Source organism: Coregonus clupeaformis, unplaced genomic scaffold (genome assembly GCF_020615455.1).
Source record: "Coregonus clupeaformis isolate EN_2021a unplaced genomic scaffold, ASM2061545v1 scaf0989, whole genome shotgun sequence".
NCBI lineage: Eukaryota > Metazoa > Chordata > Actinopteri > Salmoniformes > Salmonidae > Coregonus > Coregonus clupeaformis.
This window is the reverse complement of record NW_025534443.1, coordinates 126582-141467: the sequence shown is the minus strand read 5'-3', so window position 1 is coordinate 141467 and position 14886 is coordinate 126582. Positions and strand designations below refer to the sequence as shown.

General features: G+C 44.7%; 1 protein-coding gene across 5 annotated transcripts in view; it reads right to left on the bottom strand.

Annotated features, from left to right (window-relative positions):
* LOC123486065 (activin receptor type-2A) overlaps positions 1–14886 on the bottom strand; it is a 44820-nt gene that overhangs the window by 4101 nt on the left and 25833 nt on the right. Inside the window, exons 2-6 of one of the 5 annotated variants that reach the window (XM_045217272.1) lie at positions 11157–11364; positions 10098–10219; positions 9103–9257; positions 5167–5190; positions 40–189 (exon numbers count right to left, since the gene is read on the bottom strand). In XM_045217272.1, coding sequence (XP_045073207.1) covers positions 40–189; positions 5167–5190; positions 9103–9257; positions 10098–10219; positions 11157–11364 — 659 coding nt within the window. The remainder of the gene's footprint in view (positions 1–39; positions 190–5166; positions 5191–9102; positions 9258–10097; positions 10220–11156; positions 11365–14886) is intronic. The other 4 variants (XM_045217274.1, XM_045217273.1, XM_045217275.1 and 1 more) reach the window with 4 other exon arrangements.

Genomic DNA, 14886 nt, shown 5'->3' with positions numbered 1-14886 from the left:
TTTTTATATCAACAGTATACCTCAACATCCAACTCATACCTGAATGGGGAAGACCTTGACAGCCACGTAGTCGTTGAGTAGCTGAGCCTTCCACACACAGCCGAAGCGCCCCCTGGCTTTGATCTCAATCAACTGCAACGGCTTCTGCCCCATGATGGGAGAGGGAGGGGTGTGTGGCCCCAGTGGGTCCTGTAGGAGAGGGCAGACAGGAAGACAGATAGACAGCAGGTTGGTACAGGGATCAATGAAAACACTAATACGCTCTGTACTACTGCTGTGCCATAGGGGCTACAACTCAGTGTTGGGCTCAATTCAATTTCAATTCAGTCAATTGATTCAGGAGGTAAATTGAAATGCCAATTCTAATTTCCACTATTGCTTCTCAGTTGAGAATAGTGGCGAAAGAACAGGTGCATGGCCTCACAGTATTCAGTCACCACATGAGGCTGATACACCGGATACAATTTTATTGTATCTAATTAGTTCCGTCATTGCGCTAGCAGGAACAGTCCTTTTAAACTCTAAAAGCTGTGTAATTGCTGGGCACACACTTGGGAAGACAGATCATTATTAAAAAGAGTCCAGACTAGATAAGACATTGATGGGAACCTGATGAGATTTATCTGAAAGATTTTTATCAAGGAAGCCTGTATTAATTAGAGTGGTGTGAGCGTTTAAAACACTGTCCGACGATGCCAAGGTTGTGGGTTCGATTCCCATGGGGGAACAGTACGAAAAACAAAGTATGAAAATGTATGCAGTCGATCTGGGTAAGAGTGTCTGATAAATGACTGAAACTATATAAGTTGAATGCAACGGTGGTAGAGGATGGCTCCCTATGTATAGGACTCTGGTCAAAAGTAGTGCACTATATAGGGAATAGGGTGCCTATTGGGGCGCACCCAGAGTCTTCTCAACGATATCTCAAGGACTTCACAGGGCATTAGCACGGTCAGTCCTACTGTCTTTTCAAAGAAATGGACTGACATCCGTTTTCAATTAGATCATTCCATGTTATTAAAGGCCTATTTGAAGACCAAGGGTATCTTTTACAAATCCTCCCACATAAAAGGTAGAGTAAATAAGAGACAGAGGAGAAGAGAGGAGAGGTCTGGGACTTAGATGAAGCTAGGTAATAAAGAGAGGGGCCTTAGATTGTTGGGATGTGTCCCAAATGTTTCTCCATTTTCGGAACTACTTTTGACCAAGGCCTACAGTGGCTTGCCAAAGTATTCACCCCCCTTGGCATTTTTCCTATTTTGTTCCCTTACAACCTGGAATGAAAAATGATTTTTTGGGGGGGTTTGTGTCTTTTGATTTACACAACATGCCTACCACTTTGAAGATGCAAAATATTTTTTCTTGTGAAACAAACTCTACCAAGTCAATACTTTGTAGAGCCACCTTTTGCAGCAATTACAGCTGCAAGTCTCTTGGGGTATGTCTCTATAAGCTTGGCACATCTAGCCACTGGGATTTTTGCCCATTCTTCAAGGCAAAACTGCTCCAGCTCCTTCAAGTTGGATGGGTTCCGCTGGTGTACAGCAATCTTTAAGTCATACCACAGATTCTCAATTGGATTGAGGTCTGGGCTTTGACTAGGCCATTCCAAGACATTTAAATGTTTCTAATTAAACCACTCGAGTGTGGCTTTAGCAGTATGCTTAGGGTCATTGTCCTGTTGAAAGGTGAACCTCCGTCCCAGTCTCAAATCTCTGGAAGACTGAAACAGGTTTCCCTCAAGAATTTCCCTGTATTTAGCACCATCCATCATTCCTTCAATTCTGACCAGTTTCCCAGTCCCTGCCGATGAAAAACATCCCCACAGCATGATGCTGCCACCACCATGCTTCACTGTGGGGATGGTGTTCTCGGGGTGATGAGAGGTGTTGGGTTTGCGCCAGACATAGCGTTTTCCTTGATGGCCAAAAAGCTCAATTTTAGTCTCATCTGACCAGAGTACCTTCCATATGTTTGGGGAGTCTCCCACATGCCTTTTGGCGAACACCAAACGTGTTTGCTTATTTATTTTTTTAAGCAATGGCTTTTTTCTGGCCACTCTTCCGTAAAGCCCAGCTCTGTGGAGTGTATGGCTTAAAGTGGTCCTATGGACAGATACTCCAATCTCCGCTGTGGAGCTTTGCATCTCCTTCAGGGTTATCTTTGGTCTCTTTGTTGCCTCTGATTAATGCCCTGCTTGCCAGGTCTGTGAGTTTTGGTGGGCGGCCCTCTCTTGGCAGGTTTGTTGTGGTGCCATATTCTTTCCATTTTTTTATAATCTATGTAATTGTGCTCCGTGGGATGTTCAAAGTTTCGGATATTGTTTTATAACCCAACCCTGATCTGTACTCCTCCACAACTTTGTCCCTGACCTGTCTGGAGAGCTCCTTGGTCTTCATGGTGCCGCTTGCTTGGTGGTGCCCCTTGCTTAGTGGTGTTGCAGACTCTGGGGCCTTTCAGAACAGGTGTATATATACTGAGATCATGTGACAGATCATGTGACACTTAGATTGCACACAGGTGGACTTTATTTAACTAATTATGTGACTTCTGAAGGTAATTGGTTGCACCAGATCTTATTTAGGGGCTTCATAGCAAAGGGGGTGAATACATATGCACGCACCACTTTTCTGTTATTTATTTTTTATAATTTTTTGAAACAAGTAATTTCTTTTCATTTAACTTCACCAATTTGGACTATTTTGTGTATGTCACATGAAATCCAAATAAAAATCAATTTAAATTACAGGTTGTAATGCAACAAAATAGGAAAAACGCCAAGGGGGATGAATACTTTTTCAAAGCACTGTATATGGCTCTTGTCAAAAGTAGTGCACTATATAAGCTAGAGGGTGCCATTTGGGATGCAGACGTGATCTGCAGGGTTGAAAACAAGGAGGGTGTGGCAGTGGCTGCTGTCAGATGTAATGCCATGTATATAGCATATTTATATCTGGGTACTGTATCGCATGAAGAGCAACCTGATATGAGTGGCCTGGATGGGTCATGCCTCTCCCTCTGTGGGGTGGTGGCTTAGGGCAGGGTAAGTCTCATATCAACAAAGTGGTAGAGGGAGCAAGTGTTACAAATTGTGTGTGTGTTCCAAATATAAAATGGGTCAAGTCAGCTGGTCCTCTGGATTAAACTAATCACTTCCATGTGTGACTTTCGAGAGAGAGTAAGATGTCACCATCAATGTGGCGCCCCAAAACAGAACAATACGTAGTGGCTGGTTCAATGTCCACTGGAGGGCATGGCCACCATTGACGGAGAGAGGAACAAGTGAGCGGGTGGGAGGGGAGGTTGGGGCAAACTCTCGCCGCCATCAACAGCCAGCCAGGCAACAGCTCTGACATTGGCCACGGTCTCTGTAAACACATCAGACGCCTGCCTGCCCTACATACTTACGCTTGACTTTTCCTCCCCATAGTTTCAATAATTCATCAGACGCTTGAATGCTGAGTCGTAAAAAGCAGGATTGAAAACCATATTGTGTTTAATGGAGAGACGCCCTGGGCGCTAATAAAAGGCCCTCAATAGAATTCCACCCCGTTTATGATGTTTTGAAAAAGGAGATAAAAAAACAAAACAATTGTGTTGTTTATTTACGGGCGATTTACGATCTGGTCCGTCCTTGGTGGTGGTAAGAGGGTTATGAATCTTGGTGTGTGTCCTGATTGAAACCCTATTCGCTATATAGTGGACTACTGTTGACCAGAGCCCTATGGACCCTGGTGAAAAGTAGGGCACAGTATATGGGATAGGGTGCCATTTGGGAGGCAACCTTGGCTAGCAATGTAGCAATACACGTGACAAGGAGTGATCGCATTGAAGGACTGTTTTGTTTCTAAAAGCCTAAGTCCTCAGGAACCATGACACAGCCAAGGAGGCTAAGGAGCATTCATAATAGATACCAGCTGTACCACAGGACAATTGGGAGGAGGTCAGCCTAGGTAACCCTGTTGATGAGGTGAGGGCAATTCTATCAGATCCACTGACTGTCTAAAGACCTAGGCTGAGTCTCAAATGGCACCATATTCTCTATATAGTGCACTACTTTTGACTGGGGCCCATGAGCTCTGGTCAAAAGTAGAGCACTATTTAGGGAATAGGGTGCCAATTGGGACGCACCCCTAGACCTGCGTCAGTGGCAGACAGTTCAAGTAAAGCACTACAAAAGCAGGAGCAGCATCTCTTTCTCTAGAACTGTTATGATCTGGGCTGTGTACAGTAACCAGTCAGTCAGTGTCACCTGACCCAGGCGCCGTTCACGAGTTGGTTGGGCGGCTGAATGGCGTGCATTACACTTTGTCAGCACACCACACTGTACCACAGGAAATAAAATAAAAAATCTGACGTCATCTGCACACACCCACCCACCCTGATGTATGAGGCCTTCAAACAATCAAACATCTCAGCTACTTCAATTACAGCAATTGACTTATGACATTGAAAGCGCCACATGCTGCTGGGGGTTAACAATAGTCCTTTGTTGCGAAACGTTGGCTAAATGTTGACCAGTGCCACATCAAAGGCCATATTTGTATTTAAATTGGTCCAATGCCTCTTTCATCCATGTATTAGCACAAGACATGGACTGCGTCCCAAATGTCACTGTATTCCCTACATAGTACACTACTTTTGACTAGAACCCTATGGGCCCTGGGCAAAAGTAGTGCACTATATAGAGAATAAGGTTTCATTTCAGAGGCAGCCTTTCCATATTCAATGGATTCCAACCCCTCTTTCATTTATATGTTGGCACAAGACATCTTAGTAGCTACCCTTGGTTGCATTGCAACAGACAAAATGTGCAAAATATTATCATCAAATGTAGACATCCATGCTAATAGAATGCATTTAGTACATTGACTGATTCATGCACTTTGTTTGGTCATTGGTTGATTCCAGTGTATTTTGCATTACGAAGGATAAAATAATACATGACGTCCATGCAAAAATATAATTAAAAACATCCATAAAAGCAATGATGACTCACATATAAAGAGGACATTTAAAAAAAATAGACAAAATAAAGCCATCCCAAATAAATAAAACAACAATCGGGAAGCAGTCAGAAATTAAATGGGCCCAGTTATCAAGCTCCCTCCCAACCAAAACCCACTGAAATTGAAAAGTGTTGGAGTTTAATTAAACTTATCTTACCTCTATCATTATATGAAAGGCGTGCTTGTTATAGGATAGAAAAGAGGCAAAAAAAAAATTATTGTTTTCAGTGAGGGAGGTGAATCCAGGTGAATCCAGGTGAAAGCTATGATCCCTTATTGATGTCACCTGTTAAATCCACTTCAATCAGTGTAGATAAAGGGGAGAAGACAGGTTAAACGGGGTACGGTAGTAGGTGCCAGGCGCACCGGTTTGTGTCAAGAACTGCAACGCTGCTGGGTTTTTCACTCTCAACAGTTTCCCGTGTATCAAGAATGGTCCACCACCCAAAGGACATCCAGCCAACTTGACAACTTTGGGAAGCATTGGAGTCAAAATGGGCCAGCATTCCTGTGGAACGCTTTTGACACCTTGTAGAGTCAATGCCCCGACGAATTGAGGCTGTTCTGAGGGCAAAAGGGGGGAGCTGCAACTCAATAATAGGAAGGTATTCTTAATGTTTGTACACTCAGTGTAGGCTAGTATAGAAGTTAAAAGTATAGAGTACTAATAGAGTACTAATAGAGTACTAATAGAGCAGCCATCTCCTTTTTTTTTATACTCAACTGTCTTTATACAGATGTAGGATCTTAATTTGATCACCCTGTTGCACGAGAATTTTCAAATTAAAACTTGATTTTCTCTCACGAAAAATGTATCAACCCCTACAAAAATGTCCTTTAATTATAATCCACATTTCCTGTTGCTACAGGATTATTTTCCTGCTGTAGCAAACTGGCTCAAATTAAGATACTACATCTGTGCGCGATCGTGATTGTGATTGTGGTGACCCTTGAAAGGTTGCCAATCCCTTCTTGGCCACTCTCACTCTGTAACAAAGCACAGTAAGTGTTTACCTTTAAAAAGGCTCATTAATAATGCAGAGGCCTCAGCTCAAGTTCTATACAGTAAGACGGGTGGTTAGGAGAGTGGCTGCTGTGCCCAAGCAGGACAGTCCTAATTGACGCCCCTGTCAGAACTAGCCCTGGGCCTGTGTATGTATGTACTGCTTCTAGACTCTCTGGCAACCTCTAGGACACGGGCTAACGGTGTCCTAGCATTTCCTACATTCCATTGTTCTGTTCATAACAAATAGATGGATGCTCTTAATATACAGTGCTATGAAAAAGTATTTGCCCCCTTTCTAATTTTCTCTACTTTTGCATATTTGTGATACTGAATGTTATCAGATCTTCAACCAAAACCTAATATTAGATAAAGGGAACATAAGTGAACAAATAACACAACAATTACATATTTATTTCATTAATTTCATAAACAAAGTTATGCAACACCCAATTCCCCTGTGTGAAAAAGTAATTGCCCCCTTACATTCAATAACTGGTTGTGCCACCTTTAGCTGCAATGACTCCAACCAAATGCTTCTTGTAGTTGTTGATCAGTCTCTCACGTCGCTGTGGAGGAATTTTGGCCCACTCTTCCATGCAGAACTGCTTTAACTCAGTGACGTGTGGGTTTTCAAGCCTGAACTGCTCGTTTCAAGTCCTGCTACAACATCTCAATTGGGATTACGTCTGGACTTTGACTAGGCCATTCCAAAACCTCAAATGTGTTGCTTTTTAGCAATTTTCATGTAGACTTGATTGTGTGTTTTGGATCATTGTCTTGCTGCATGACCCAGCTACGCTTCAGCTTCAGCTCACAGACGGATGGTCTGACATTCTCCTGTAGAATTCTCTGATACAGAGCAGAATTCATGGTTCCTTCTATTAAGGCAAGTCGTCCAGGTCCTGAGGCAGCAAAGCATCCCCAAACCATCACACCACCACCACCATGCTTGACCTTTGGTATGATGTTCTTACTGTGGAATGCAGTGTTTGGTTTTCGCCAGGCATAATGGGACCCATCTCGTCCAAAATGTTGACTCAAGTTTGCCAAAAAGCACCTGGATGATCATCAAGACTCTTGGAATAACGTTCTATGGACAGATGATTCAAAAGTATAACTTTTTGGACGACATGGTTCCAGTAATGCCTGGCGAAAACCAAACTCTGCATTCCACAGTAAGAACATCATACCAAAGGTCAAGCATGGTGGTGGTGGTGTGATGGTTTGGGGATGCTTTGCTGCCTCAGGACCTGGACGACTTGCCTTAATAGAAGGAACCATGAATTCTGCTCTGTATCAGAGAATTCTACAGGAGAATGTCAGACCATCCGTCTGTGAGCTGAAGCTGAAGCGTAGCTGGGTCATGCAGCAAGACAATGATCCAAAACACACAATCAAGTCTACATGAAAATTGCTAAAAAGCAACACATTTGAGGTTTTGGAATGGCCTAGTCAAAGTCCAGACGTAATCCCAATTGAGATGTTGTAGCAGGACTTGAAACGAGCAGTTCAGGCTTGAAAACCCACACGTCACTGAGTTAAAGCAGTTCTGCATGGAAGAGTGGGCCAAAATTCCTCCACAGCGACGTGAGAGACTGATCAACAACTACAGGAAGCATTTGGTTGGAGTCATTGCAGCTAAAGGTGGCACAACCAGTTATTGAGTGTAAGGGGGCAATTACTTTTTCACATAGGGGAATTGGGTGTTGCATATCTTTGTTTATGAAATGAATTAAATAAATATGTAATTGTTGGGTTATTTGTTCACTTATGTTCCCTTTCTCTAATATTAGGTTTTAGTTGAAGATCTGATAACATTCAGTATCACAAATATGCAAAAGTAGAGAAAATTTGAAAGGGGGCAAATACTTTTTCATAGCACTGTACATTCTCCAGGCTCACCTCACCTGTGTGTCACGGCTGCTTGTCTGGCTACAGCAGAGCTTTAAATGAACCCACATAGGGCAAATGATACGGAGGGACGCTTTTTGGAACAAATCAGACATGACAAAGTGATTAAGAGTCGAAGTGGGCGAGTTTAGTCCGGTGTCAGAGATCAGCTGCTCACAAGGCACGGCAATCAGCACTTCTGTTCAAAGGAGATGTGTTATGGATTAAACATGGATGCTTTAAGGGCCCATGGTTAGAGCCAGCCTCCAGGGGAGGGAGAGAGAGAGGGGAAGGGGGGAGACGGGGGAGAGAGGGAGAGAGAGCCTGACTGCATTATTTATTTGTTTGTGTTTTCCCCCTCACTCTCCCTTTCAGGCCTAAACCTCACCCTGGGTGCTCTCCTCCATGGCATCGTGGCCATGTATTGCTGGGCTAGGGAGGCCAGAATAGTCCCAGCTCACCCCAGAAATAGATGACAAACACAGGGAGCCTGCCTGGCCCTGGGGTGGAAATGGAGGCCGAGGAGTGGGGTTAGGACACACTGTTCTGTATGACACAGTAACCAAGCACAGCAACCAAACACTTCCCGGCATTGTGGGCTCCCTCTCAAACACACTGCAAAGGGCAACAAGCGGAGGGAAGGCAGTGGCAGTGTTCTGGTGACATTTGTGTTTATTGAACGGTTTACAAAGAGCTGTACAGGAGCAAGCTTGAGGGAGCCACCCTTGTCCGACCTATGAGCACAGAGCCCTGTCCTCAGTGAGCTTAACCAGGGTGAACAAACGACAGCTTTGTGTGTGTCCGTCGTGTGCCTGTGTGTGTGTCCACAGTAAGGACTTCGAGTGCTGAGCAGATACACATTTCACAGTGTTAGTGGCAGGCTGTGCCCACATACACTGCACGGACCACACGCACACACACACACTACCGCACACAGTCTGAGTTGGGGCTAGGCTTCCTGTCACTCTCCAGCTAATCACATTTGTGTTCAGTTCAGATCAGCAAGTTCCAATGTTCTCTTCTGCCATCCATTGTTTTGCATCCGTTTTTCTTGGAAATGTTAGTGAGTCACTCCTATATCAACATTAAAATACCAAGCACCGAGGAGTGCGTCTTCCATTTATTCTGTACAGCCGAGACAAGTATGACGAATCATCGGACATCACACGCACACACACACACACTCTTCAGTCTTACCTGTGTTGGCACCAGGACGGGCGGGTATGCCAGCTTGTGATGACGGTACATCCAGAAGGAGAAGAGGACGATGGCGGCGATGCCCATAATGGGCACCAGGGAGTACAGCAGGGTGTTGAACAGTTGAGGCTTCTGGGTAAACGGGTTGGAGGTCGCTGTGGACGGGGGACGAAAATGAGAGGTAAGGGGGACATAAAGGCGCGGGAAGGGGGAGGATGGTGGAAAGAGAGGGAAGGGGGGTTGGCGAGGAGAAGGCAGGAAGAAGGAGGGAGAGAGAATACACCTTAATACAGGTATGCAAATGTACTTTGTTCCCCTCACATTTTCATCACGCCATACAAAATGGTATCAGAAGACTAGTAGTGCAACACTCTAAAAATAGTTCCAACACAGCACAACACATCTGGGAGGCTTCAACAAAATCCTCTAAATAGTGAGATTAATAGTAAAATGCAGTTCATGAGAATTTAAGCCAGCAGCCAAAAATAACCGCCTAAACAACCAAGTGACCCAAAAAACCAATAGCTAAGCCTTACTGTGCAGTACACCCACTTCTCATATCACAAAGATGTAGTATTCAATGTGATCAGCCACTCCTATGCTTTCACAGTTCTCTGCCATCACAGTTCTCTGCCATCACAGTTCTCTCCAGCACAGACACAGACTGTGGATTGCATTATTGTTGCGGTTTCCCTTCCTGTGACATTGAGGATGTCTGAGGCTGGGCTGGGTGGCCCCAATGGGCCACACTAGCTGCTACTGGCCCCCGTAGAGGGGGGGACAGTGGCTAGCCTGGACACAAAGTTTCTAATTAAAGCAGTAGACCTATGGGCCCTGGTAAAGTAGAAGACCTTGTGTCTATAGTGTTTGTTGGGGAATTTGCCCCAGTGCCTCTTGGGTTAGGTTGGGTTATTCTTACTGACTTATTGTCTGTGTTTGGCTGAAAAACTGACAGAGGATGTGACATTACACCAGCTTCCTGTGTGTGAACTTACATGATGACTTACTTTGGACAGCCTGTGTATCGGGGCTGTATAAGAACTTCTCGTTACACATGTTGCCTTCGCAGCAGCAGAAGAAGACGTCCGGACTCTCTTTCGTCTCCACACATTCACTACTGCAGCAGAGAGAAAGAAAGACAGAAAAAGAAACAAAAGAACACCTCTGTTACAAAGGTAGAGAGCTGAGTGCTGGCAGCCCTCCACTGAACCGATCCCTCTCTTTCTCTCGCTCTTTCTCTCTCTGGAGAGGAAGAACTACATCTTTACAGGAAGAGACAGACAACCACTCTGACAAGTGCTGTAGTAGAAATGAGAAATAAAAGACAGGCCCTAAGCAGAGCTTTATGCACTATACTAAAAGCCAATTTAGGCTTGATCAAAAAATGTGGTCGGAGGCGCCGTATGGATGGTGTGACTCAATTGCGGAGCCTCCGGAGGCATGCAGAGCCCAAATTGAGCTCCGTACCGCATCGCCGTCCGCCTCTCAAATTTTGCAAATAGTGCCGCATTGACATGATTGGTTGACGGTAGGTGAGGGCGGGAGGTCCTGTATAAACCCAAACTCACTTCCTTGACAACTTCCTTCACAACAGCTTTGTGCTGCTTCGCGAAGCGCAAGAAGTATGAATTCCCTGACTTCTGCAGAGGCCGTATCACCGTAAATTCTGCACGGCCAATGCAGACGTCGGAATGACCATGCAGCGCCTTTAAAGATGTACTAAGTCAACCGTCATACAAAGGACAGTATGACCTAAACTAATAAGTGTTAGTCACCATCTGCAGGAAAGGACTGAAGTACAGTGCTTCAGACCACCAACCCTTACACTTAACCACTAGCCCTAAGTCTAAGAAGAATATATTCCATTTAGCAAATGCTTTTATCCAAAGCGACTGTTTTCGTGCATACATTTTCACGTATCGGAGGTCCCGGGAATCAAACCCACTATCCAGGCATTACAAGCGCCATGCTCTACTAACTGAGCTACAGAGGACCACTAAGGACCACTAAGCCCTAAGTCTACCGTCTTGCCTCAGAATAAGACACTACCTAACCTGTCATAGCAGTTGACATCGTCCAGCCAGCAGCCCTGCTTGACGATCTCGATGGTTCCCGAGGTGTTCTTCCAGGTGGCGAAGCAATGGAGCCTCTTGTCCTTGTCTCCGTAGCAAGGCTCGATGCCACTGCGGTTGGTTCGCTCCTTCTCCCAGCTAGAGTTGTAGTAAACGCACTCCTGTGTCTCCGAGCGACCCAGGATTGCACCTACAGGACAGAGCAGGAGATACACAAGAAGAACAGGTCACTCACAGCCTGTATTCTACATACAGTGCATTCGGAAAGCATTCAGACCCCTTCACTTTTTCCACATTTTGTTGAGTTACAGCCTTATTCTAAAATTGATTAAAATAAATACAAATCCTCATCAATCTACACACAATACCCCATAATGGCAAGGCAAAAACCATTTTAGAAATTGTTGCTAATTATTAAAAAATATATATAAAAAATACCTTATTTAGTGCATTCGGACGCCTTGATTTTTTCACATTTTGTTACGTTACAACCTTATTCTAAAATTGATTAAATTACATTTTCCCTCAATCTACACCCAATACCACATAATGACAAAAAAAAAAAAAAAAGGATTCAGAACTTTTGCTATGAGTCTCGAAATTGAGCTCAGGTGTATCCTGTTTCCATTGATCATCCTTGAGATGTTTCTACAACTTAATTGGAGTCCACCTATGGTAAATTCAATTGATTGGACATGATTTGGAAAGGCACACACCTGTCTATATAAGGTCCCACAGTTGACAGTGCATGTCAGAGAAAAAACCAAGCCATGAGGTCGAAGGAATTGTCCGTCGAGCTCCGAGACAGGATTGTGTCGAGGCACAGATCTGGGGAAGGGTACCAAAAACTTTCTGCAGCATTGAAGGTCCCCAAGAACACAGTGGCCTCCATCATTCTTAAATGGAAGTTTGGAACCAACAAGACTCTTCCTAGAGCTGGCAGCCCGGCCAAACTGAGCAATCGGGGGAGAAGGACCTTGGTCAGGGAGGTGACCAAGAATCCGATGGTCACTCTGACAGAGCTCCAGAGTTCCTCTGTGGAGATGGGAGAACCTTCCAAATGGTCAACCATCTCTGCAGCACTCCAACAATCGGCCTGTATGGTAGAGTGGCCAGACGGAAGCCACTCCTCAGTAAAAGACACATGACAGCCCGCTTGTTTGCCAAAAGGTACCTAAAGGACTCTCAGACCATGAGAAACAAGATTGGTCTCTGGTCTGATGAAACCAAGATTGAACTCTTTGGCCTGAATGCCAAGCGTCACGTCTGGAGGAAACCTGGCACCATCCCTACGGTGAAACATGGTGGTGGCAGCATCATGCCGTGGGGGTGTTTTTCAGCGGCAGGGACTGGGAGACTAGTCAGGATTGAGGGAAAAATGAACGGAGCAAAGTACAGAGAGATCCTTGATGAAAACCTGCTCCAGAGCGCTCAGGACCTCAGACTGGGGCGAAGGCTTACGTTCCAACAGGACAACGACCCTAAGCACACAGCCAAGACAGTGCAGGAGTGGCTCTGGGACAAGTCTCTGAATGTCCTTGAGTGGCCCAGCCAGAGCTCGGACTTGAACCCGATTGAACATCTCTGGCGAGACCTGAAAATAGCTGTGCAGCGACGCTCCCCATCCAACCTGACAGAGCTTGAGAGGATCTGCAGAGAAGAATGGGAGAAACTCCCCAAATACAGGTGTGCCAAGCTTGTAGGGTCATACCCAAGAAGATTTGAGGCTGTAATCGCTGCCAAAGGTGCTTCAACAAAGTACTGAGTAAAGGGTCTGAATATTTATGTGAATGTGATATTTAAGTTTTTTTAAATTTTGAATACATTTGCAAAAAAATCTAAAAACCTGTTTTTGCTTTGTCATTATGGGGTATTGTGTGTAGATTGATGAGGAAAAAACTAACAAATTCATTCATTTTAGAATAAGGCTGTAACTTAACAAAATGTGGAAAAAGTCAAGGGGTCTGAATACTTTCCGAATGCACTGTACAACATAGGCTAACAGAGCTCATAACAGAGCAGAAATTGCCTCAACTAGTGTTCATCATATCATTTGTTCAGTTCACTGGACAGTAGTGTACGGATGCCAAATAGCTTTTACTATCTGACTGATTGATTAACTGACGGGGGCTAATTGTGGTATTCTGGTTATAGCCTATGTGTCCTTAAAAGACACAGACAGATGCAGTGCACACACAGGAAAACAACACGTGCAATTTCAAATAGAACAGCTAGGCTATTGATGTGTACAGCAGCTTCCATGTATCTGAGGTAGGGGCCTAACTTTAGCTACGTCATGTATTTTTAAGCAGGGCACTGACTGAATCAGTCAGGCTGAAATAAACGGGCTACAGAAGTCAAGTGCTTTTGGCCTGAGCCAGAGTCGGGCTGCAGCAGTAGGTCGTTTTCAACAACAACGTAAACAGCATGCAGGCTGAGGGCGCACTCTACCAAAATGGTGGTGGATAAGGAGAGTTTCCCCCTTACTATGTAAAGCGCTTTGGGTACCTCAGTTGGTAGAAAGGATCTATATAAATCCAATCCTCACCTTTGGTGTGCTTTGCACTTGCCTCACACAGTTAGAGAACTGCACACACAGGGAGGGCCAAAGTCCAGCAATAATCATGAAGGAAGGAGCTTTGCCCCTGATGCATGGGGGATTTGTTAATTCGATTTATAAGGGGTCAAGAAAAGATTATTCCATACAAACAGACCTCAGTTTCCACCTATTAAACAGGCGAAACATAATTTTCCCAGATGGTAAGAGAAGGAGCACCATCTCAATGCTCTGTCCTACTGCTCTTAGCTACCATTCTTCCAGTGGGAACCCTCTAATTCCCACCTCACAACCCTGAGAAGACCCATGTTTGGGAACCAGACTCCAAGCCCTCTCTCCCTTGCCTTGGCCCAGCCTGAAACTGGCCCGGCCCTGGTCCTCCTGCTGCTTCAGCTTGCTCTGGTTGGTTCTCTCACTCAGGAACTAAGAACAGATCTGGCAGCGGGCTGTGCTGCTCTGTGCCCAGGCTGTAGGCTGTTGTAGGGCCGTTTGTATCACCTGGCAGCCTGCCCCTCTGGTTTCTCATACCCTGGCTTGGCTTGGCAGACCTGGGCTCAACAACACCACGTCACTGCCTTACTCACTGCCTGCCAGGGCTGCTATGTGTGGGTGGGAGGCCAAACTCTCCTCACAGGAGCAAAAGGCAATGCTGGGAATCAGATGCAGGTGGTTATCTTCTTGTATACAAGAATATGCTGTTTTATGGAAGCCTTTGGGCAATTCCACGGTAACGGAATTACGCTTGGACTCAGAGTTTTCACTTAAAATGTATGGAAAACAAAAACCATTGATTTAAAAGTTTAACAAACCATACCTATGCACAATGACTACTTTTTACAATTTCCACAGAATTATTTCACAAAAACTCATTTACTGTTAAGAATGATGCAAAGTTTGGTAAGATAATTACGGTAAAATCTCCCTCTGTTTATGCAACTCTTAAATATCTGCTCTGAATTAAGATTGAAAAATGTCTGCAGAAAGAATGGGGTGTCAGCTATGACATGACACCTTGAGTTTGAAAACATTTATTTTGGTTATTGAACTACAGTAGGTAGTAAGTGGATTTACATCTGGTAACAGAGTTACGAGAGAGAGAGAGTGAGAGTGAGTGTGGGAGGTTTTCCAGACGGTTTTCACAGTCTTGCTTTGACC